The sequence below is a fragment of the Oryctolagus cuniculus genome, chromosome 8 (assembly GCF_964237555.1).
Source record: "Oryctolagus cuniculus chromosome 8, mOryCun1.1, whole genome shotgun sequence".
NCBI classification, from domain to species: Eukaryota; Metazoa; Chordata; class Mammalia; order Lagomorpha; family Leporidae; genus Oryctolagus; species Oryctolagus cuniculus.
The window spans coordinates 125,512,934-125,537,976 of NC_091439.1; the positions used below are offsets into that span (position 1 = coordinate 125,512,934).

The 25,043-nt window shown below is 56.5% G+C and overlaps 1 protein-coding gene across 2 annotated transcripts in view; it reads left to right on the forward strand.

Annotated features, from left to right (window-relative positions):
- The window catches only part of LOC138843586 (rho GTPase-activating protein 20-like), a 107,086-nt gene that overhangs the window by 31,335 nt on the left and 50,708 nt on the right, over positions 1-25,043 (forward strand). Inside the window, exons 11-15 of one of the 2 annotated variants that reach the window (XM_070048209.1) lie at positions 3,306-3,412; positions 4,203-4,398; positions 4,739-4,889; positions 11,620-11,703; positions 13,246-13,356. In XM_070048209.1, coding sequence (XP_069904310.1) covers positions 3,306-3,412; positions 4,203-4,398; positions 4,739-4,889; positions 11,620-11,703; positions 13,246-13,356 — 649 coding nt within the window. Of the gene's footprint in view, positions 1-3,305; positions 3,413-4,202; positions 4,399-4,738; positions 4,890-10,577; positions 11,553-11,619; positions 11,704-13,245; positions 13,357-25,043 lie in introns of those variants that run through there. The other variant, XM_070048210.1, reaches the window with a different exon arrangement.

A 25,043-nucleotide genomic window follows, 5' to 3' on the forward strand; every position in this document is an offset into this window, starting at 1 on the left:
AAAATGAATTAAAAATACATACAAATGCCAAGAAAATTCCATTCTTTTCATTGCCATTCTTTCCCCTGTCTCTTATGCCTTTGCTTCACACGTGGTGTCAGGACTCTGCTATTTGGAGCTGCCTTCATTTTGACTACTGTTGGCATCTTATGTTCATTTCCATTGTACTTAAGCCAATACTCCTAGTTATAGTTACATAGTAACGAGCCCCAGCACAAAGCTCAGCTTGTGAATCTGACTTTGAAAGTGTTGCAGCAGGCAAAGCTAGGTTAGAAGTTTTAAAATGTTGGGCCTGTGTTTGGCATAGCAGGGTATGCTGGGGGTTGGAATGCTGGCGTCGTATATCAGAGCCCCAATTCAAGTCCTGGCTGCTGTGCTGCTGATCCAGCATCCTGTTAATGCATCTGGGAAGGCAGTGGAAGATGGCCAAGGTACTGAGGTTCTTGCCTCCCATGTGAGAGGCAAGGATGATGCTCTTGGCTTCAACCAGGGTCTGAACTGGATATTGCAGCCATTCATTTATGTAGGATCTCTCTCTGTCTCTCTTCCTCATTCATGAACAGTGTGCGTGTATGTGCATGTGTGTCTCGCTCTCTGTGCCTCTGCCCATTGAGCACAGAATTCTCTTTTTTTATTTATTTGAAAGTCAGAATTACAGAGAGAGGAGAGGCAGAGAGAGAGAGAGAGAGAAGTCCTCCATGCGATGGTTCACTCCCCAATTGGCCGCAATGGCCAGAGCTGCAGCGATCTGAAGCCAGGAGCCAGGAGCCTCCTCTGGGTCTCCCACGTGGGTGCAGGGGCCCAAGGACTTGGGCCATCTTCCACTGCTTTCCCAGGCCATAGCAGAGAACCTGGCCGGAAGAGGAGCAGCCGGGCCTTGAACCGGCACCCATACCATATGGGATTCTGGCACTTCAGGCCAAGGCGTTAACCTGCTGCGAAACAGTGCCATCCCTGAGCAAAGAATTCTAAAATCCAAGGTGATGCAAAATACACATGTATTTCAAAATTGTATGGTAAAATCACAAGTATCCAGGTACATTTCTGTAAGGGAAAATTGAATTGTTGGTCATTTCAGCAGCTGTGAAACAAAAATCTGGCAATGCCGTAATCACTACAAAAAATATCCTTACATTCTTTGAAACGCTCAGTACACTTGCTCTTTCCTTACCCTCCATCAATGCTTGGCCACATGTTAAATGGTTACACTTCTGTAATGACTTCCGGGCCCACACGTACATCACTCAGATCATAAAAATATACACTAGGTTAGACAGTCACATGTTTGTGTTGTTTCTGTTGTACATGAAGTTGATGTCATTTTTCAACAAGATATAGTGGTTACCCCTCTGAGGACTTTGGAGTCTGATTTTTGATAAATACCATGGGAATCACCTGGAGAGTTGGTCCAGGCTAAACATAAATACAGTCATGGAGTTGGATTTGCCATTGAGCTCCCTAGAAGCAGAGGTGCAACAGCAAATCGTCTTCACATGATCTCCTTGGCTCACAGTGTGACTTCCACAACATGCCCCGTCTAGTCATCCTGCAGCACAGGGAAAGCCAAGAGAGGACACATACCCCACGTGCATGGAAGTAAGTACCCAGCAGACAAAGCTGCTCTTGAGCCATCCCAGACTTCCCCATCATTCAGAGCTCCACACATACTGGACATACTCCTTGGGAAACAGTCAAAGGCTGTAACTACAGTGGGAGAGTATTGGACGCCAGTGACATAGTCAGGGTATAAGAGGGCTTGGATTTTGTCCGTTTTCTTCACTGTTCTATCCCCAGTAGTCCAAACTGGATATGACATAAATGACTACTCAAGAACTACTAGAATGAGTGAGCAATGTCTGGATTATGAACACAACACTTACTGAGAGGCATTTCCTACACTCACTGCTATTGAAAAGTGTCATGGGCCATATAGTGAGACCAGTGGAAAGAAAGCTAGCAAGGGGATATGAACTGGAAATATAAATCCCACCATCTTCTGGTTATATTTGTAAAGAGTTGATCAATGAGCTAGTGAAAAGGAAAGTAGAATGAGGCTATTAGGAGAGTATTTTGCCCCAGGGAACAGACATAGTCAAAATGTCCAGTCCTTACTTCCTATTTTCTGTGAGTACATGTGTGTATATTTAGTTCATTTGGTTCGGAACCTTTGCTGCTAAGACTTAAAAGGATTAGTCTGAAATCAAAATGTGAAGTATGTATGTTTACATGTCCACAGTGCATAATATGATTTAGGATGACCCATAAGCAGATTTGTCAGTTTGTACTATTTTGCTAAAATATAGGCAAAGAAGACTATATAGATTTGTTTTATATATTTGAATGGCAGAGTGAAAGAGAGAGACACGTATGGGTCTGGCAATGTAGCACAGTGCATTTACCTACTACCTGCAACACAGACAACCTGTATGTGCACTGATTTGAGTCCCAGCTGCTTGGTTCTGGATGAACTTACCACGAATGGACATGGGAAGGCAGCCAAAGATGGCCCAAATACTGTGGTCCCTGCCACTCACATAGCAGAGCTGGGTGGAGTTCCTGGCTTCCGGATTCAATGTGGACATTTGCAGAGTAAATTCGTGTATGGAAGATTCCTCTCTGTCTCTGTTTCCCTCACTGTCTCTCTGTTTCTTTCTCTCTCTCCTCTCTCCCTCTCTCCCTCTCTCCCTCTGTGTGTGTGTGTTTCAACTCCATCTTTTACATAAATAAATAAGCTTACAATGACACAAACACACACACATGCTCATACAGAGATGTCAATCTTCCACATGTTTTCTGAGTGGCCCAGGTTGGGCTGGGCCAACCTGAAGCCAGAACCGAAAACTTGTTTCAGGTCTCTGAAGTAGGGCAGAGCCCCAAGTACTTGGGCAGTTACCCACTGCTTTCTCGGGCACTTTAGCAATGTGCTGGATCAGAAGTAGAGCAGCCAGGAATTGAAGTGACCCTCTGATAAGAGTTGATGGCATCCCTGGCAGCAGATTAATCCACTATGCCATAATAACTACCCTCCAAAAGATGATTGAGACAATAAGATGAGGTTTTTCTTCCCTTCCAAAACTTCTCAGACTGTGTACACCTCTAGAGTAAGTCAGAAGAAATGGAAGCACCCGTTTCTGCATGTACACAATGGTGGGAATTAGAGGCCAAACTCTATGGAGGTCACAGTTTGAACGTCTAGAGAAAAAGCGGAGATTAAATGAAATATTGCAATTAAATGTTTTCTTTGTAATTTCTCAAGTCTATATTTGCCAACAAATTGATATAACTTCTTTTTTAATCTCTATAAGGAGTGTCTTCGAGCCTTTCCTGGCACTCTCTTTTCAACCGACCTCTATGATCAGTGGCTGGATGTTCTTGATAAAGGGAATGACGAGGAGGCCAGAGACATCCAGAGGTGATTCTATATAATTGGTACTGCATTCCAGACATGCCTCAGAAGGCAACCGACATAGTCTGAGAAAAAGATTTTCTGCTCTCGAGCATGAACCACTAGAAGAGTGCACATTGTGAAGAGGGTTCTTGTAGTCCCACACACCACAGCCAGAATCAGAAGACATGTAGACTCTACCATTGTCATTGAGTTCTTATTTCTCCCCAAATGTTATTATGGAGTTGTTGATATTGTACACATTCTGAATGTATGACATCGGTGGGGAGGAAGTCCGCTGGTGTCAGAGACATGCTACAAGAACAGTTGACCACTGGTCTGACCGTCATATTGTCAGAAGCAACTAAGTGCAGATCTCTGTGTGTGCTTATAGAATTGAAGTCAGTCAAGCGCTTTTGTATGTATTCATGCCCGGGATGTGTTTGTTCCATCACTGCTTTAGACTCTTGTCTTGAGGCAGCATTCTTGTACTATTACCTTTCAAAGAAGGGCAATGCTTTCAATTAATTGCTGTTGAATTTCCTCAGTAAGCTCTCACCTGAGAACATTCTGTAACACAACATCTGTTTTTAATATACCTGTGTTCAATTAGATATTTACAAAGTTATCCCAAATGAAAACACATTGTGATTTCAGCAAAAAAAGCATAGGAATTTTTTTTAAGACTTACAGCTCCTTTTGTCTGTATTTTCATTGGATTATGTCAATGGCATTAAAACTACTGTATTTCCTTTTTTTTATCTACAAATTCCTGAGGAAAATGACTTGTTATAAGACTGCATTTTTTTGTGTTTAGGCTTTTAGCCCATCTGCCCAGAACTAACACAGCTCTCATAAGACACTTGTTTTCATCATTATATGCAATCTCATGTAATGCATCATACAATCAGATGACTACATCAAAGTTAGCTTTGTGCATCACCCCGAGCCTTCTGTGTGTCTGGCGATCTACTTCAAGAAGCCCAGCCCTCGAAGATGAAATAAGGAGAAAGGTAATGAGTACCCTGTTTGTTTGTGTTGGAAAAGTGAAAGTCAGGATTTGCATTCTTGCCAAAGAAGCGAGTGATATCAAAATATTAGCCATTCAACTAGGCCACAAAATATGTTGGTCTTCTAATGAGAAATGTTTTTGGACAAGTTACATAGTATTCTTGGAAGTGTAACTGTCATTTAAGAGATAAAACTGGTTCGTATGTGTTACTGTCAAGTGCAAATTTTTGTTAGAATCCAGAATTTCACATTTTTGTGATGGTCACGGTTCACATAGGACTTGTGACTCCTAAATAGGCCAAGTGGAAAAGAGCACCCCATGTTCATCCTTTTGTGTCACAGCTTTCCCTCGTGGAGTTTCTGATTGCAAGTTATCCCAGAATATTTGCAGTTGACCAGAAGTCTAAGAAGAGCTGTATGAAATCCAAAAGAAACATTGGAGAGAGTACCCGGCAAGTCATCGCCACTGCGGGGCAGAGTGCTGCCAGCCCAGGTGAGAGTTCCCTGAGGTGGGATCTTAGGGCCAGCGTGCCAGGTTCTCTGGGAGAATTTCACTCCTTTGCTAAGAACCAGACCGCAAGCCTGCCAGGTGTCACAGGAGAAGCTTGAGTGATGTCCTGTAGCTCAGGGCTAACCCCAAGAGTAATGCCACCCCTCCCATGACTCCACCTGCTCTGTCTTCACAAGGGTAGCACAGAGCAGGAGGTTTTATGGTGTCCTGAGACCAAAGCACAGATAAGATGATGTACTTGACTTACCACGCCACTCTTGCAAATGATGTGCGCATCAGAGAGATCGTGTGTTGATCTAGTCTATGGAACCATTTTCTAACCAAATGTAAGTGTAGCCCTTACAAATGAGAGTGCCTCATGTGCTGAGGAAACGTGGACTTAAAGTAGTATGTGACTTCGCTGCTAAACATATTCAGATGAATGCACACTTTTTCATTATAGGTATTTATGATACAACTAGAAACAGTGTGTGCATAGACAAGTTCATTCTTTGAAATGCATTTCCACATACACTTCTGAGTTACTCTCTCCCATATAATCAGTGTGTTCCTGTTGAAGCATCGGCGAGGCTTGGTACTCTGTGGTAGCTGACACATCCCAAGTCCCAGTGCTCTTTGAAACCCTTTGAAAGGGAATAGTGTTAGGGATGAACAGAAAAGACCTCATGTCATAGAGGCTTCTTGCCAGTGTTCCAAATTTGGTGCCTTCATGTACCAACATGTCACCTTTGTATGTTGTGTACATAAATAGTACTCAAAGTTAAAAATAAAAACCTTAGAATAAATGAAAGATGGGGATTTGTTTTGCTCAAGAAAGTAGTACATCTATAAATCATTTTTTCATTAATTGTTCTTTCATAAACTTGTCTTCATGATGTCTCAGAAACTGCAAGACAATCTCCAATATGAGTCAATGATGTTATTCTATCCTTGGCTCCCTGTGGAAAACTAATGGGTACTTTTCCAAAGTACAAGATTCTTCATTTAAATGATTTCAAGGATTAAACCTCAAACTTTCAATTCAAAACAAGAATTGGTTTGATTCACAATGAGTATTCAACTTGGGCATCATTTTCTCAGAGACATACTTTGATATACTTAGTTTGATGATGTCTCAGAACTTAAAGAAACCCACATTGGGAGCAAATGATATTTACATTCCAAACAAATTCTTCTCCTGCAATCAGATACTGAAAAGTGACTGAAAATAGACTAACACTACTTTTGTTTTCTCGTCAATGGAAAAGATGACACTGTCACCGGAGTCTGAACCCATTAAAGGTATGGTGTCTGGCCAGAACTTTCCAAAGGAAAAAGAAGTCAAGCTTGAGCTTGTAAAGGGACCACCTGCGTCTTCTGTCCTCGCAATCTGAGTTACTGAAGAGTACCAAGAGCGTGCTTCCTTTAAATGTCCCTAAAATTCCTTTCACCTAACGCCAAAGGATAGTTTATAAAAGGTTTGCGCCTTGTTATCGATGTGCTTGAAATCTTCAGTTTCTTTCCTGGAAGGATAGAATTCCTTGGTAGAAAATTGCCCACGAGGCACCTACCCTAAGACAAACATTTTGAATCCAGTTATTCTGTAACTGTCTCACAGTTGCAAAATTCAATCATTGATTTTCAAGATAGATTTTCAGTATTTCTGTCCTTATCCTTTTTGCGCCTCTTAAAGTAATTCTCATGTTTTGTATATAAGTGGAATTTAAATAAAAATAAAACACCTGAAATGAATTTAGAAAGGAATTTTCCTGCTCAAAATATTGAAATGGCCAATAGACAGGTGAACAGATGCTCAGGATCACTAGTCTGCAGGGAGATGCAAATCAAAGCCACAATGATTTTTCACTTCAGCCCAGTTAGATGGCTATCATCCAAAAATCAAAAAGCAATCAATGCTGGTGATGATGTGGGGAAAAGGTACCCTAACCCACTGCTTGTGGGAATGTAAACTAGTAGAACCATTATGGAAGACAGTATGGAGATTCCTCAGAAATCTGAAAATAGATCTACCATATGACTGATCCATTCCACTCCTGGGAATGAACCCAAAGAAAATGAAATCAGCATGTGAAGTGTCATCTGTACCCCCATGTTTATTGCAGCTGAATTCACAACAACTAAGATGTGGAGTCAACCCAGATATCCATCAACTGATAATGGAATTAAGAAAATGTGGTATATACACACTGTGGAATACTCCTCAGCCATAAAAAGAAAAGAATGAAATCCTGTCTTTTGTATAGAAATGGATACAAGTGGGGACCATTAAGCCTAATGATACAAGCCAGTCCCTAAAAGACAAATATATTTATTTTCTCTGCTATGTGGCAGGTGATGTAGAATACAAAAAATACTTAGGAATAAAATGGATACTTTGTGATATGATTGCTCTTCTTAGGCCTTGTGTATACTTGTGTGGAACTGTAGTCTTCCGACTTTGTTACTTGTTGAATATATGGTTAGTGATAAATTAAGCCTGTGACTATAGAGTGGACTGAAAGCTTTTCTTTGTAAAACTTAAAGGAAAAGTAGGGAAGAAAAGAGGGGGTTGAGAGAGTGAGAGGGGGAGGGGGGAATTATGATTCTCTTCTTAGAACTGTAGCTGTGAAATACACGAAATCTGTTCTCTTTATATTAGTAACAATTCTAAAAAATGATTCAATTTGTGCAGTGGGTTCTCATCGTATCTATTTTCCTTTTCTTCAGTCTAACACTCTCCCAACTGAGCTATTTTGGCTGCCCCCAGTACGTTTTCTTTTTCTTTTCTTCATGAGGTCTCTGAAACCTCAGGAAAATCCCCTTTATGAGTACATGAAGTTGAGATTTCAGAGTTGATTTTACTTGTACCTTACACTGAGATGAGTCTGTTTTCTGAACATATTCTAAGACAGCTTTAGATTTTTCCACAGTGGAATCAATAAAACCAACATGAGAATCGGATCCAATGTCAAAGAATGTGACTGACCCAAACCCTCCACTTGGCAAAAAGGCTAGGCCCGAGTTTCAGATTGCCTGTGCGTGCCTTCTGAACCTTGTCTTCTGAGTTACTGAAGAGAACAATTGGTGTGGTTCCTAAGCATGTACTTGAATCTTCCTTGCACTGCCTTGAACGCCTGCTACAAACCAACTTGCCAAAATGTATAATTTTCCTAACTGGAATTGAACTCCTCCATTAATAACTCTCTTGCTAGAGAATGACCAGTGTGACTACCAAACTAAGGCAATGGTTTTGACTTCATATTTTTCTTGACTTGGCTTCCACGGGAACACTGACTATGCCGTTTGCCTTTATTTTTCTTGTGCTTATATTTTCTGGAAGGAAAATTACAGTTCAAAATGATATCCAAGGACAAACAGGAAACATGTAAGAGAATTTAGAATAGGAATCTTTTTTTCTTGAGCAAAAGGAAGTTCACACAGCATTTTCCCATAATGCATGTTTGCATGTATCTCCTTTCATGTGCTTGTATCGTATTTGGATTCAGAATAACTTCATTACCAGTTATCTGATGTTGAGAAGGGTCTGCTGTTGGAAAATGTACTATGATAGGTTTTGTTTTTCCTTCAACATGAAAGTTCACACTTCACTTGGAGTGTGGCACAGTGTAAGATGTGGTGACTGAACAAAATCGTCTACTGGCAAATAATGCCAAGCCCGAGCTGGCCAGGGCCCACATCTGTCTTTTGACCTCTGCATTCTGAACACTGGATGTGTTCAGTTAGCAGAATTACTTAGGATTTCATTTTATGTTCTCTGCCCATCTTTTAATGTGACATTAAGAGCTTCTTTTTCACAAATGTTTGAATGTGTGTTTCCTAACTAGCTTGACATCTTCAGTTTCTGCCTTGGAAGGGCAGATTCCCTTGAAAGAAAATTGCTGATGAGGCACAAACACTGAGACAACCATTTGCTTCTGCTGGAATCATGACTGCTTCACAATCGTACACCAAATCAGCACTCAATTTGCCGAGACTTTCATTTTCTGTATCCTCACACGTTTGCTACCTCAAATCGTAACTCCAAAGTTTGGTAGACTAGTGCTACTCAAATAAAAATAATATATCTGCAATGAATTTAGAAAATCTTTTGTTTAGCTCCAAAAGAATTCCGTCTTTGCATCTTGTACTCATGATATGTATTTCCCTCTCCTTTCCTTCACGAGGTCTCAGAAACCTCAAGGAAATCTCCATGATGATTGCCTGATGCTGGGGTGTTAAATCGTTGCCTTGACCTCTCATAGGGTCTGTTTTCCAAAGTTATCCCAAGACAACTGTAGATTTTTCTTCAATGGATTAAATAAAATCTACCTGAGAATTGGACCCAGTGTCTGGGAGTGTGACTGGCATAAACACTTCCTTCACTGGGCAAAGAGACCAAGACTAAGCATGGAATGAGCCCACCTATGTCATTTGTCCTCTGTCTTCTGAGTTACTGAAAATAACAGTTGTCAGGGTTTTTGAGGATTTTATCCCATCTTTCCTAAAATTCCTTGAAACCTCCTCAAGAACTAACTTGCCGAAATGGTTGAGCAACTTTCCTAACTTGGATTGAAGTCGTCTTTTGCTGTGCAGGAGGGATAAAATGCCTAGAGAGTGAGTCACCCTTGTTGTCTCTATGCCAAGACAGTGGGTTAGCAAAGTGGCACATTTTCCTTGGCTCTCACCGGGATACTGGCCATTTCCCTAATTACTGGATCTTTTCATTTCATCTATGCCTATCCTCTTATTTTTCTGAAAGGGGAAGGGCAATTCTTAGCACAGAAATGACCTGAGGAAGGGCCCATCTGTATAGAGTCACAGGAATTGGTTCCATAATCACTGGAATCATCAAGGCTTGCCAGTAGGACAAGGGGGAGGTCAACTTTGTCTCTCTCAGCACCAAGAACAAGGTCCTGGCTGTCACACTCTCTGGCAAGACTGAAATTGAACTCTCGGTGCACCAAAGATATACAGATAAAGAAACCCATATTCAGCTCAAGCCCAACTTCTATCCTTATGAACTGCAGCAGACTATACCACTGCAACACTCATAGACACAGTTACCATTGATGAACGTTGATGAACGCTGAGAGCCTAGACTCCTAGAGCAGCTTCACTCCAACACAAAGCAAAAATCCAAGTGCTAACCCTGCATTTGGCTAAACCATGAACTCTTTTCAATAAAAACTAATTCATAAAGAGGAGAAATGAAGAAACATTTCTATGCCCAGACATGCTGCTTTTCTCTGACAACTGAGATACTGAATTAGAGAGATGGCATGGTGGTTTTGCATTTTCACCTTTCATCCCTAAATGCTTGGAGCCATCCACCAAATACTGAATTTACCAATTATATGAGGGCAAGGCTAATGGCACTTGAGGTTTTCAGTTGCAGTGAAGGAGGGAAAAGATTAATTCACAGAGACTGTCACCAGGATCCCTACTAAGAAAGTGAACTGGGCATCATATTGTACTTTGTTGGCTCCCTAGCACAACAAATAGACAAATGATAGTTAAAAGAAATTTCATTACATCTGTGACTTACAGTGTTACCGCCTGAAAAGCGATGCACTAATTGAAACATGGAACGAGTGGGTTCCCCAATCCTGCCTAAGACATTTATATTTGTTTTCTATGGAGTTTGAAACCCAACATGACAATCATTTTTTTTTTTGCTTCGGCTGGTCTCAGAACCCCGGGAAACGTGTCCACGAAGCATGGCTGTTGCCTGACGTGAAGTCATGGATTTGATCTCTGCTGCTGGAATGAGTGTGTTCTTAAAGCATGCCTAAACACTTTGAGATTTGTCTGACATGGAGTACATGAACCCAACATGAGCCTCAAAGAGTGCCCTGAATGGGACAGGCCCCAATCCTCCACTAGGGAAAAAGACCGGACCAAACAGCGGTGCGGCCACGCTTGCCTTCTGCCCTGTGAGTGAGCACAGAGGAGATTGTGCAGCTGCATAAGAATTTCTCCCACATGGCGGGAGCGTCAACGAGGGAGTGACATGACTAAGCATGTGCTGAACATGGTTCATGAGAACTGGGGTTGGCAGTAGTGTCCTGCAGGGACCAGAGAATTCCTAGAGGTATACTCACGTAGCCCCTCAGAGGGGACTGTGGTCTGGGTGAAATAAGGTTCTTTGCTCCCACTGGAACACCAAGGTGGCACTTGCAAGTTCCTGCATCCTTTCACTTCACATGCTCTTTAACGTTCCGATTTGTTGCAAAGTGATTCCTTCTCAAGAAATAAGTGGCTCTGCTCTCAAGCTGTGAAGGAACCTTGGATATGTGCCCAGGAAGGACGTGTCTCCTGGGAAAAGAGTGCCAGAATGCTAGTCAGGTTAACTGAGATTACAAATTGTACTTCCCATTACACCCAGAGCGTACATACACCACTGGTGCATGAGGGTCTCCACATGGCTTGAGCCCTTTAGACACTGTACAGGTGGCCAAACAAAATGGAGAGAGGGGTGAAATCAAACCATGAGCGACCCAACTACTCGACCCTGACACAGGCCCAAACCCACCCCCAATCCCGCTAGTTTCCCTGGGAAGAGAACCGTCCAGCGGGCCATGGCTGGACTGAGCCCGTGCCGGACATGGTGCTCAGTTGCCATCCTGGAGGGCCCAGAGGATTGCTCAACCTGGTTTCCTAGGCGGAGGCAGGTGTGTTGTCGGCAAAGACCCTCACTCAGGCCAAGTGCGTGATGTCTCTTCTTCTTCCGCAGACGCCGAGCCCAGCACCCGGGAACCTGTTCCGGACGTGCCGCTCCCAACCATGACTCCCAGCACCGAAGCTGACCACGACCACGGTAGGGGCCCCGTGTGCCTTGTGTCCTCTGCCCCTGGGAGCCCGCTGGGTTGCCGGGGCTCCTTGAGCGAGAACGGGCTTTCCTATTGCCTTCGGGACCGGGAAGGTGTCGCCATGCGATTCCTTGTCCCGAAACGCTGGCCTGTGCTCTGGAGCTGCGGGAGCGTCATCGGCACTCTGCCCGGGAAGGATGTGCTCCCTGGGGAGAGAGGGGCCGCGGTGCGAGTCAGGCGCTCCGAGACGGGGCCGTGTGTCCTCCCGGGTGCTCTGGTTGGCTGCACGCTGCCTGGGCCTGTCCGCAGGTTGTCCGTTTCTCTGCGTGGTGGTCTGCTGACCCGTGCGGGAGGGGCATAGGCTTCCCCGCCCCCCACGTCTGCTCCCGCCATGACCCACCCCGGGGGTCTGGTGCAGCACTCCCAGCCCGCATGCCTGGCGTGGCCACGGAGGCTGCGAGTGCAGAAGCCTCATGGGACCCGGCGTGGAGTGCCCCACTGCCCCTGGTGGCCCAGTGTGCGCAGCGGACTTAGGCGCGGGCACGCTGGGCTCCGCGAGGGTGGTGCTCTGTGCCTCTGCCTCTCCTGAGACGTCCTTGCCTTCCTCTTGGCATTGGCTGGTCTCCGAGCTCCCGGGACAGCGTCCAGGAGGCGTGGCCGCTGCCTGAGGACCAGTCCTCGATGTGCCCTCTGACGCTGGCACGAGCGTGTTCTGGACCCGTGCCGTGCCCCCAGGCAGCTGGGGAGTTGTCTGCCTTGTAGTGCGGCGGGCCACCAGGAGAATCTGACCCAGTGTCCTGGATGGGCCAGTTCCCAGTCGTGCGCTCGTGGCCCAGACCAGACCCGGGCTGGTGTGTGGAGCCAGCCACGCGGGCCCGTCTGTCCTGCGTGCCCTGAGTGGGCGCAGATGAGAGAGGGCGCGGTTGCTCCGTCCGCTTTTCTCCCCTCTCGCCCCCACGCGGGGAGCCGTCCAGCGGGGCCTGGCTGGACTGAGCCCGTGCCGGACACGGTGCTCCGTTGCCGTCCTGGAGGGCCCAGAGGATTGCTCGAGGTGTGCCCACCAGGCCCCTCCCCTGAGACAGGGGGCTGGGTGCCGTCAGGTTCTTTCTTGGCTGCCCCTGGAACCCGGAGGTGGCCCTTGCCTGGTTCCTGGATCCTTTCACTTCCCCTTCCTCGTCGCCTTGCCGTGTGGAAGGGAAGGGCCGCTCTTAGCCCGCCAGCCCTGGCCAAGGAGGGGAACCCACTCGGAGGGTGGGGTGGCACCAAGGCCTTGCGCGGCCCAACGCACAAGGGGGGATGGCGCGCCCTGCTGCGGGCCCTCGCCCTGGCCCCGGTGCCACCCGTTTCCCTTGGTCGGGACTCTTTGTGGCCTAGGCAGGCAGGCGCCCGTGCTGTCTCCGCACTGACCTAGGCACCCACCCACATGAGGCGTCGGGAGGTGTGGGGCCGGGAGAACGTTTCTCTGCCTGGTTTCCTAGGCGGAGGCAGGTGTGTTGTCGGCAGAGACCCTCACTCGGGCCAAGTGCGTGATGTCTCTTCTTCTTCCGCAGACGCCGAGCCCGGCACCCGGGAACCTGTTCCGGACGTGCCGCTCCCAACCATGACTCCCAGCACCGAGGAGGCTGACCACTACCACGACCCCGACCACGACCACGACCACGGTAGGGGCCCGTGTGCCTTGTGTCCTCTGCCCCTGGGAGCCCGCTGGGTTGCCGGGGCTCCTTGAGCGAGAACGGGCTTTCCTATTGCCTCCGGGACTGGGAAGGTGTCGCCATGCGATTCCTTGTCCCGAAACGCTGGCCTGTGCTCTGGAGCTGCGGGGACGTCCTCGGGGCTCTGCCCGGGAAGGATGTGCTCCCTGGGGAGAGAGGGGCCGCGGTGCGAGTCAGGCGCTCCGAGACGGGGCCGTGTGTCCCTCGGGTGCTCTGGTTGGCTGCACGCTGCCTGGGCCTGTCCGCAGGTTGTGCGTTTCTCTGCGTGGTGGTCTGCTAACCCGTGCGGGAGGGGCGTAGGCTTCCCCGCCCCCCACGTCTGCTCCCGCCATGACCCACCCCGGGGGTCTGGTGCAGCACTCCCAGCCCGCATGCCTGGCGTGGCCACGGAGGCTGCGAGTGCAGAAGCCTCATGGGACCCGGCGTGGAGTGCCCCACTGCCCCTGGTGGCCCAGTGTGCGCAGCGGACTTAGGCGCGGGCACGCTGGGCTCCGCGAGGGTGGTGCTCTGTGCCTCTGCCTCTCCTGAGACGTCCTTGCCTTCCTCTTGGCGTTGGCTGGTCTCCGAGCTCCTGGGACAGCGTCCAGGAGGCGTGGCCGCTGCCTGAGGACAAGTCCTCGATGTGCCCTCTGACGCTGGCACGAGCGTGTTCTGGACCCGTGCCGTGCCCCCAGGCAGCTGGGGAGTTGTCTGCCTTGTAGTGCGGCGGGCCACCAGGAGAATCTGACCCAGTGTCCTGGATGGGCCAGTTCCCAGTCGTGCGCTCGTGGCCCAGACCAGACCCGGGCTGGTGTGTGGAGCCAGCCACGCGGGCCCGTCTGTCCTGCGTGCCCTGAGTGGGCGCAGATGAGAGAGGGCGCGGTTGCTCCGTCCGCTTTTCTCCCCTCTCGCCCCCACGCGGGGAGCCGTCCAGCGGGGCCTGGCTGGACTGAGCCCGTGCCGGACACGGTGCTCCGTTGCCGTCCTGGAGGGCCCAGAGGATTGCTCGAGGTGTGCCCACCAGGCCCCTCCCCTGAGACAGGGGGCTGGGTGCCGTCAGGTTCTTTCTTGGCTGCCCCTGGAACCCGGAGGTGGCCCTTGCCTGGTTCCTGGATCCTTTCACTTCCCCTTCCTCGTCGCCTTGCCGTGTGGAAGGGAAGGGCCGCTCTTAGCCCGCCAGCCCTGGCCAAGGAGGGGAACCCACTCGGAGGGTGGGGTGGCACCAAGGCCTTGCGCGGCCCAACGCACAAGGGGGGACGGCGCGCCCTGCTGCGGGCCCTCGCCCTGGCCCCGGTGCCACCCGTTTCCCTTGGTCGGGACTCTTTGTGGCCTAGGCAGGCAGGCGCCCGTGCTGTCTCCGCACTGACCTAGGCACCCACCCACATGAGGCGTCGGGAGGTGTGGGGCCGGGAGAACGTTTCTCTGCCTGGTTTCCTAGGCGGAGGCAGGTGTGTTGTCGGCAGAGACCCTCACTCGGGCCAAGTGCGTGATGTCTCTTCTTCTTCCGCAGACGCCGAGCCCGGCACCCGGGAACCTGTTCCGGACGTGCCGCTCCCAACCATGACTCCCAGCACCGAGGAGGCTGACCACGACCACGACCACGACCACGACCACGACCACAACCACGGTAGGGGCCCCGTGTGCCTTGTGTCCTCTGCCCCTGGGAGCCCGCTGGGTTGCCGGGGCTCCTTGAGCGAGAACGGGCTTTCCTATTGCCTCCGGGACCGGGAAGGTGTCGCCATGCGATTCCTTGTCCCGAAACGCTGGCCTGTGCTCTGGAGCTGCGGGGACGTCCTCGGGGCTCTGCCCGGGAAGGATGTGCTCCCTGGGGAGAGAGGGGCCGCGGTGCGAGTCAGGCGCTCCGAGACGGGGCCGTGTGTCCTCCCGGGTGCTCTGGTTGGCTGCACGCTGCCTGGGCCTGTCCGCAGGTTGTGCGTTTCTCTGCGTGGTGGTCTGCTGACCCGTGCGGGAGGGGCGTAGGCTTCCCCGCCCCCCACGTCTGCTCCCGCCATGACCCACCCCGGGGGTCTGGTGCAGCACTCCCAGCCCGCATGCCTGGCGTGGCCACGGAGGCTGCGAGTGCAGAAGCCTCATGGGACCCGGCGTGGAGTGCCCCACTGCCCCTGGTGGCCCAGTGTGCGCAGCGGACTTAGGCGCGGGCACGCTGGGCTCCGCGAGGGTGGTGCTCTGTGCCTCTGCCTCTCCTGAGACGTCCTTGCCTTCCTCTTGGCGTTGGCTGGTCTCCGAGCTCCCGGGACAGCGTCCAGGAGGCGTGGCCGCTGCCTGAGGACCAGTCCTCGATGTGCCCTCTGACGCTGGCACGAGCGTGTTCTGGACCCGTGCCGTGCCCCCAGGCAGCTGGGGAGTTGTCTGCCTTGTAGTGCGGCGGGCCACCAGGAGAATCTGACCCAGTGTCCTGGATGGGCCAGTTCCCAGTCGTGCGCTCGTGGCCCAGACCAGACCCGGGCTGGTGTGTGGAGCCAGCCACGCGGGCCCGTCTGTCCTGCGTGCCCTGAGTGGGCGCAGATGAGAGAGGGCGCGGTTGCTCCGTCCGCTTTTCTCCCCTCTCGCCCCCACGCGGGGAGCCGTCCAGCGGGGCCTGGCTGGACTGAGCCCGTGCCGGACACGGTGCTCCGTTGCCGTCCTGGAGGGCCCAGAGGATTGCTCGAGGTGTGCCCACCAGGCCCCTCCCCTGAGACAGGGGGCTGGGTGCCGTCAGGTTCTTTCTTGGCTGCCCCTGGAACCCGGAGGTGGCCCTTGCCTGGTTCCTGGATCCTTTCACTTCCCCTTCCTCGTCGCCTTGCCGTGTGGAAGGGAAGGGCCGTTCTTAGCCCGCCAGCCCTGGCCAAGGAGGGGAACCCACTCGGAGGGTGGGGTGGCACCAAGGCCTTGCGCGGCCCAACGCACAAGGGGGGACGGCGCGCCCTGCTGCGGGCCCTCGCCCTGGCCCCGGTGCCACCCGTTTCCCTTGGTCGGGACTCTTTGTGGCCTAGGCAGGCAGGTGCCCGTGCTGTCTCCGCACTGACCTAGGCACCCACCCACATGAGGCGTCGGGAGGTGTGGGGCCGGGAGAACGTTTCTCTGCCTGGTTTCCTAGGCGGAGGCAGGTGTGTTGTCGGCAGAGACCCTCACTCGGGCCAAGTGCGTGATGTCTCTTCTTCTTCCGCAGACGCCGAGCCCGGCACCCGGGAACCTGTTCCGGACGTGCCGCTCCCAACCATGACTCCCAGCACCGAGGAGGCTGACCACGACCACGACCACGACCACGACCACGACCACAACCACGGTAGGGGCCCCGTGTGCCTTGTGTCCTCTGCCCCTGGGAGCCCGCTGGGTTGCCGGGGCTCCTTGAGCGAGAACGGGCTTTCCTATTGCCTCCGGGACCGGGAAGGTGTCGCCATGCGATTCCTTGTCCCGAAACGCTGGCCTGTGCTCTGGAGCTGCGGGGACGTCCTCGGGGCTCTGCCCGGGAAGGATGTGCTCCCTGGGGAGAGAGGGGCCGCGGTGCGAGTCAGGCGCTCCGAGACGGGGCCGTGTGTCCTCCCGGGTGCTCTGGTTGGCTGCACGCTGCCTGGGCCTGTCCGCAGGTTGTGCGTTTCTCTGCGTGGTGGTCTGCTGACCCGTGCGGGAGGGGCGTAGGCTTCCCCGCCCCCCACGTCTGCTCCCGCCATGACCCACCCCGGGGGTCTGGTGCAGCACTCCCAGCCCGCATGCCTGGCGTGGCCACGGAGGCTGCGAGTGCAGAAGCCTCATGGGACCCGGCGTGGAGTGCCCCACTGCCCCTGGTGGCCCAGTGTGCGCAGCGGACTTAGGCGCGGGCACGCTGGGCTCCGCGAGGGTGGTGCTCTGTGCCTCTGCCTCTCCTGAGACGTCCTTGCCTTCCTCTTGGCGTTGGCTGGTCTCCGAGCTCCCGGGACAGCGTCCAGGAGGCGTGGCCGCTGCCTGAGGACCAGTCCTCGATGTGCCCTCTGACGCTGGCACGAGCGTGTTCTGGACCCGTGCCGTGCCCCCAGGCAGCTGGGGAGTTGTCTGCCTTGTAGTGCGGCGGGCCACCAGGAGAATCTGACCCAGTGTCCTGGATGGGCCAGTTCCCAGTCGTGCGCTCGTGGCCCAGACCAGACCCGGGCTGGTGTGTGGAGCCAGCCACGCGGGCCCGTCTGTCCTGCGTGCCCTGAGTGGGCGCAGATGAGAGAGGGCGCGGTTGCTCCGTCCGCTTTTCTCCCCTCTCGCCCCCACGCGGGGAGCCGTCCAGCGGGGCCTGGCTGGACTGAGCCCGTGCCGGACACGGTGCTCCGTTGCCGTCCTGGAGGGCCCAGAGGATTGCTCGAGGTGTGCCCACCAGGCCCCTCCCCTGAGACAGGGGGCTGGGTGCCGTCAGGTTCTTTCTTGGCTGCCCCTGGAACCCGGAGGTGGCCCTTGCCTGGTTCCTGGATCCTTTCACTTCCCCTTCCTCGTCGCCTTGCCGTGTGGAAGGGAAGGGCCGTTCTTAGCCCGCCAGCCCTGGCCAAGGAGGGGAACCCACTCGGAGGGTGGGGTGGCACCAAGGCCTTGCGCGGCCCAACGCACAAGGGGGGACGGCGCGCCCTGCTGCGGGCCCTCGCCCTGGCCCCGGTGCCACCCGTTTCCCTTGGTCGGGACTCTTTGTGGCCTAGGCAGGCAGGCGCCCGTGCTGTCTCCGCACTGACCTAGGCACCCACCCACATGAGGCGTCGGGAGGTGTGGGGCCGGGAGAACGTTTCTCTGCCTGGTTTCCTAGGCGGAGGCAGGTGTGTTGTCGGCAGAGACCCTCACTCGGGCCAAGTGCGTGATGTCTCTTCTTCTTCCGCAGACGCCGAGCCCGGCACCCGGGAACCTGTTCCGGACGTGCCGCTCCCAACCATGACTCCCAGCACCGAGGAGGCTGACCACGACCACGACCACGACCACGACCACGACCACAACCACGGTAGGGGCCCCGTGTGCCTTGTGTCCTCTGCCCCTGGGAGCCCGCTGGGTTGCCGGGGCTCCTTGAGCGAGAACGGGCTTTCCTATTGCCTCCGGGACCGGGAAGGTGTCGCCATGCGATTCCTTGTCCCGAAACGCTGGCCTGTGCTCTGGAGCTGCGGGGACGTCCTCGGGGCTCTGCCCGGGAAGGATGTGCTCCCTGGGGAGAGAGGGGCCGCGGTGCGAGTCAGGCGCTCCGAGACGGGGCCGTGTGTCCTCCCGGGTGCTCTGGTTGGCTGCACGCTGCCTGGGCCTGTCCGCAGGTTGTGCGTTTCTCTGCGTGGTGGTCTGCTGACCCGTGCGGGAGGGGCGTAGGCTTCCCCGCCCCCCACGTCTGCTCCCGCCATGACCCACCCCGGGGGTCTGGTGCAGCACTCCCAGCCCGCATGCCTGGCGTGGCCACGGAGGCTGCGAGTGCAGAAGCCTCATGGGACCCGGCGTGGAGTGCCCCACTGCCCCTGGTGGCCCAGTGTGCGCAGCGGACTTAGGCGCGGGCACGCTGGGCTCCGCGAGGGTGGTGCTCTGTGCCTCTGCCTCTCCTGAGACGTCCTTGCCTTCCTCTTGGCGTTGGCTGGTCTCCGAGCTCCCGGGACAGCGTCCAGGAGGCGTGGCCGCTGCCTGAGGACCAGTCCTCGATGTGCCCTCTGACGCTGGCACGAGCGTGTTCTGGACCCGTGCCGTGCCCCCAGGCAGCTGGGGAGTTGTCTGCCTTGTAGTGCGGCGGGCCACCAGGAGAATCTGACCCAGTGTCCTGGATGGGCCAGTTCCCAGTCGTGCGCTCGTGGCCCAGACCAGACCCGGGCTGGTGTGTGGAGCCAGCCACGCGGGCCCGTCTGTCCTGCGTGCCCTGAGTGGGCGCAGATGAGAGAGGGCGCGGTTGCTCCGTCCGCTTTTCTCCCCTCTCGCCCCCACGCGGGGAGCCGTCCAGCGGGGCCTGGCTGGACTGAGCCCGTGCCGGACACGGTGCTCCGTTGCCGTCCTGGAGGGCCCAGAGGATTGCTCGAGGTGTGCCCACCAGGCCCCTCCCCTGAGACAGGGGGCTGGGTGCCGTCAGGTTCTTTCTTGGCTGCCCCTGGAACCCGGAGGTGGCCCTTGCCTGGTTCCTGGATCCTTTCACTTCCCCTTCCTCGTCGCCTTGCCGTGTGGAAGGGAAGGGCCGCTCTTAGCCCGCCAGCCCTGGCCAAGGAGGGGAACCCACTCGGAGGGTGGGGTGGCACCAAGGCCTTGCGCGGCCCAACGCACAAGGGGGGACGGCGCGCCCTGCTGCGGGCCCTCGCCCTGGCCCCGGTGCCACCCGTTTCCCTTGGTCGGGACTCTTTGTGGCCTAGGCAGGCAGGCGCCCGTGCTGTCTCCGCACTGACCTAGGCACCCACCCACATGAGGCGTCGGGAGGTGTGGGGCCGGGAGAACGTTTCTCTGCCTGGTTTCCTAGGCGGAGGCAGGTGTGTTGTCGGCAGAGACCCTCACTCGGGCCAAGTGCGTGATGTCTCTTCTTCTTCCGCAGACGCCGAGCCCGGCACCCGGGAACCTGTTCCGGACGTGCCGCTCCCAACCATGACTCCCAGCACCGAGGAGGCTGACCACGACCACGACCACGACCACGACCACGACCACGACCACGACCACGACCACGACCACAACCACGGTAGGGGCCCCGTGTGCCTTGTGTCCTCTGCCCCTGGGAGCCCGCTGGGTTGCCGGGGCTCCTTGAGCGAGAACGGGCTTTCCTATTGCCTCCGGGACCGGGAAGGTGTCGCCATGCGATTCCTTGTCCCGAAACGCTGGCCTGTGCTCTGGAGCTGCGGGGACGTCCTCGGGGCTCTGCCCGGGAAGGATGTGCTCCCTGGGGAGAGAGGGGCCGCGGTGCGAGTCAGGCGCTCCGAGACGGGGCCGTGTGTCCTCCCGGGTGCTCTGGTTGGCTGCACGCTGCCTGGGCCTGTCCGCAGGTTGTGCGTTTCTCTGCGTGGTGGTCTGCTAACCCGTGCGGGAGGGGCGTAGGCTTCCCCGCCCCCCACGTCTGCTCCCGCCATGACCCACCCCGGGGGTCTGGTGCAGCACTCCCAGCCCGCATGCCTGGCGTGGCCACGGAGGCTGCGAGTGCAGAAGCCTCATGGGACCCGGCGTGGAGTGCCCCACTGCCCCTGGTGGCCCAGTGTGCGCAGCGGACTTAGGCGCGGGCACGCTGGGCTCCGCGAGGGTGGTGCTCTGTGCCTCTGCCTCTCCTGAGACGTCCTTGCCTTCCTCTTGGCGTTGGCTGGTCTCCGAGCTCCCGGGACAGCGTCCAGGAGGCGTGGCCGCTGCCTGAGGACCAGTCCTCGATGTGCCCTCTGACGCTGGCACGAGCGTGTTCTGGACCCGTGCCGTGCCCCCAGGCAGCTGGGGAGTTGTCTGCCTTGTAGTGCGGCGGGCCACCAGGAGAATCTGACCCAGTGTCCTGGATGGGCCAGTTCCCAGTCGTGCGCTCGTGGCCCAGACCAGACCCGGGCTGGTGTGTGGAGCCAGCCACGCGGGCCCGTCTGTCCTGCGTGCCCTGAGTGGGCGCAGATGAGAGAGGGCGCGGTTGCTCCGTCCGCTTTTCTCCCCTCTCGCCCCCACGCGGGGAGCCGTCCAGCGGGGCCTGGCTGGACTGAGCCCGTGCCGGACACGGTGCTCCGTTGCCGTCCTGGAGGGCCCAGAGGATTGCTCGAGGTGTGCCCACCAGGCCCCTCCCCTGAGACAGGGGGCTGGGTGCCGTCAGGTTCTTTCTTGGCTGCCCCTGGAACCCGGAGGTGGCCCTTGCCTGGTTCCTGGATCCTTTCACTTCCCCTTCCTCGTCGCCTTGCCGTGTGGAAGGGAAGGGCCGTTCTTAGCCCGCCAGCCCTGGCCAAGGAGGGGAACCCACTCGGAGGGTGGGGTGGCACCAAGGCCTTGCGCGGCCCAACGCACAAGGGGGGACGGCGCGCCCTGCTGCGGGCCCTCGCCCTGGCCCCGGTGCCACCCGTTTCCCTTGGTCGGGACTCTTTGTGGCCTAGGCAGGCAGGCGCCCGTGCTGTCTCCGCACTGACCTAGGCACCCACCCACATGAGGCGTCGGGAGGTGTGGGGCCGGGAGAACGTTTCTCTGCCTGGTTTCCTAGGCGGAGGCAGGTGTGTTGTCGGCAGAGACCCTCACTCGGGCCAAGTGCGTGATGTCTCTTCTTCTTCCGCAGACGCCGAGCCCGGCACCCGGGAACCTGTTCCGGACGTGCCGCTCCCAACCATGACTCCCAGCACCGAGGAGGCTGACCACGACCACGACCACGACCACGACCACGACCACAACCACGGTAGGGGCCCCGTGTGCCTTGTGTCCTCTGCCCCTGGGAGCCCGCTGGGTTGCCGGGGCTCCTTGAGCGAGAACGGGCTTTCCTATTGCCTCCGGGACCGGGAAGGTGTCGCCATGCGATTCCTTGTCCCGAAACGCTGGCCTGTGCTCTGGAGCTGCGGGGACGTCCTCGGGGCTCTGCCCGGGAAGGATGTGCTCCCTGGGGAGAGAGGGGCCGCGGTGCGAGTCAGGCGCTCCGAGACGGGGCCGTGTGTCCTCCCGGGTGCTCTGGTTGGCTGCACGCTGCCTGGGCCTGTCCGCAGGTTGTGCGTTTCTCTGCGTGGTGGTCTGCTGACCCGTGCGGGAGGGGCGTAGGCTTCCCCGCCCCCCACGTCTGCTCCCGCCATGACCCACCCCGGGGGTCTGGTGCAGCACTCCCAGCCCGCATGCCTGGCGTGGCCACGGAGGCTGCGAGTGCAGAAGCCTCATGGGACCCGGCGTGGAGTGCCCCACTGCCCCTGGTGGCCCAGTGTGCGCAGCGGACTTAGGCGCGGGCACGCTGGGCTCCGCGAGGGTGGTGCTCTGTGCCTCTGCCTCTCCTGAGACGTCCTTGCCTTCCTCTTGGCGTTGGCTGGTCTCCGAGCTCCCGGGACAGCGTCCAGGAGGCGTGGCCGCTGCCTGAGGACCAGTCCTCGATGTGCCCTCTGACGCTGGCACGAGCGTGTTCTGGACCCGTGCCGTGCCCCCAGGCAGCTGGGGAGTTGTCTGCCTTGTAGTGCGGCGGGCCACCAGGAGAATCTGACCCAGTGTCCTGGATGGGCCAGTTCCCAGTCGTGCGCTCGTGGCCCAGACCAGACCCGGGCTGGTGTGTGGAGCCAGCCACGCGGGCCCGTCTGTCCTGCGTGCCCTGAGTGGGCGCAGATGAGAGAGGGCGCGGTTGCTCCGTCCGCTTTTCTCCCCTCTCGCCCCCACGCGGGGAGCCGTCCAGCGGGGCCTGGCTGGACTGAGCCCGTGCCGGACACGGTGCTCCGTTGCCGTCCTGGAGGGCCCAGAGGATTGCTCGAGGTGTGCCCACCAGGCCCCTCCCCTGAGACAGGGGGCTGGGTGCCGTCAGGTTCTTTCTTGGCTGCCCCTGGAACCCGGAGGTGGCCCTGGCCTGGTTCCTGGATCCTTTCACTTCCCCTTCCTCGTCGCCTTGCCGTGTGGAAGGGAAGGGCCACTCTTAGCCCGCCAGCCCTGGCCAAGGAGGGGAACCCACTCGGAGGGTGGGGTGGCACCAAGGCCTTGCGCGGCCCAACGCACAAGGGGGGACGGCGCGCCCTGCTGCGGGCCCTCGCCCTGGCCCCGGTGCCACCCGTTTCCCTTGGTCGGGACTCTTTGTGGCCTAGGCAGGCAGGCGCCCGTGCTGTCTCCGCACTGACCTAGGCACCCACCCACATGAGGCGTCGGGAGGTGTGGGGCCGGGAGAACGTTTCTCTGCCTGGTTTCCTAGGCGGAGGCAGGTGTGTTGTCGGCAGAGACCCTCACTCGGGCCAAGTGCGTGATGTCTCTTCTTCTTCCGCAGACGCCGAGCCCGGCACCCGGGAACCTGTTCCGGACGTGCCGCTCCCAACCATGACTCCCAGCACCGAGGAGGCTGACCACGACCACGACCACGACCACGACCACGACCACGACCACGACCACGACCACAACCACGGTAGGGGCCCCGTGTGCCTTGTGTCCTCTGCCCCTGGGAGCCCGCTGGGTTGCCGGGGCTCCTTGAGCGAGAACGGGCTTTCCTATTGCCTCCGGGACCGGGAAGGTGTCGCCATGCGATTCCTTGTCCCGAAACGCTGGCCTGTGCTCTGGAGCTGCGGGGACGTCCTCGGGGCTCTGCCCGGGAAGGATGTGCTCCCTGGGGAGAGAGGGGCCGCGGTGCGAGTCAGGCGCTCCGAGACGGGGCCGTGTGTCCTCCCGGGTGCTCTGGTTGGCTGCACGCTGCCTGGGCCTGTCCGCAGGTTGTGCGTTTCTCTGCGTGGTGGTCTGCTAACCCGTGCGGGAGGGGCGTAGGCTTCCCCGCCCCCCACGTCTGCTCCCGCCATGACCCACCCCGGGGGTCTGGTGCAGCACTCCCAGCCCGCATGCCTGGCGTGGCCACGGAGGCTGCGAGTGCAGAAGCCTCATGGGACCCGGCGTGGAGTGCCCCACTGCCCCTGGTGGCCCAGTATGCGCAGCGGACTTAGGCGCGGGCACGCTGGGCTCCGCGAGGGTGGTGCTCTGTGCCTCTGCCTCTCCTGAGACGTCCTTGCCTTCCTCTTGGCGTTGGCTGGTCTCCGAGCTCCCGGGACAGCGTCCAGGAGGCGTGGCCGCTGCCTGAGGACCAGTCCTCGATGTGCCCTCTGACGCTGGCACGAGCGTGTTCTGGACCCGTGCCGTGCCCCCAGGCAGCTGGGGAGTTGTCTGCCTTGTAGTGCGGCGGGCCACCAGGAGAATCTGACCCAGTGTCCTGGATGGGCCAGTTCCCAGTCGTGCGCTCGTGGCCCAGACCAGACCCGGGCTGGTGTGTGGAGCCAGCCACGCGGGCCCGTCTGTCCTGCGTGCCCTGAGTGGGCGCAGATGAGAGAGGGCGCGGTTGCTCCGTCCGCTTTTCTCCCCTCTCGCCCCCACGCGGGGAGCCGTCCAGCGGGGCCTGGCTGGACTGAGCCCGTGCCGGACACGGTGCTCCGTTGCCGTCCTGGAGGGCCCAGAGGATTGCTCGAGGTGTGCCCACCAGGCCCCTCCCCTGAGACAGGGGGCTGGGTGCCGTCAGGTTCTTTCTTGGCTGCCCCTGGAACCCGGAGGTGGCCCTTGCCTGGTTCCTGGATCCTTTCACTTCCCCTTCCTCGTCGCCTTGCCGTGTGGAAGGGAAGGGCCGTTCTTAGCCCGCCAGCCCTGGCCAAGGAGGGGAACCCACTCGGAGGGTGGGGTGGCACCAAGGCCTTGCGCGGCCCAACGCACAAGGGGGGACGGCGCGCCCTGCTGCGGGCCCTCGCCCTGGCCCCGGTGCCACCCGTTTCCCTTGGTCGGGACTCTTTGTGGCCTAGGCAGGCAGGCGCCCGTGCTGTCTCCGCACTGACCTAGGCACCCACCCACATGAGGCGTCGGGAGGTGTGGGGCCGGGAGAACGTTTCTCTGCCTGGTTTCCTAGGCGGAGGCAGGTGTGTTGTCGGCAGAGACCCTCACTCGGGCCAAGTGCGTGATGTCTCTTCTTCTTCCGCAGACGCCGAGCCCGGCACCCGGGAACCTGTTCCGGACGTGCCGCTCCCAACCATGACTCCCAGCACCGAGGAGGCTGACCACGACCACGACCACGACCACGACCACGACCACAACCACGGTAGGGGCCCCGTGTGCCTTGTGTCCTCTGCCCC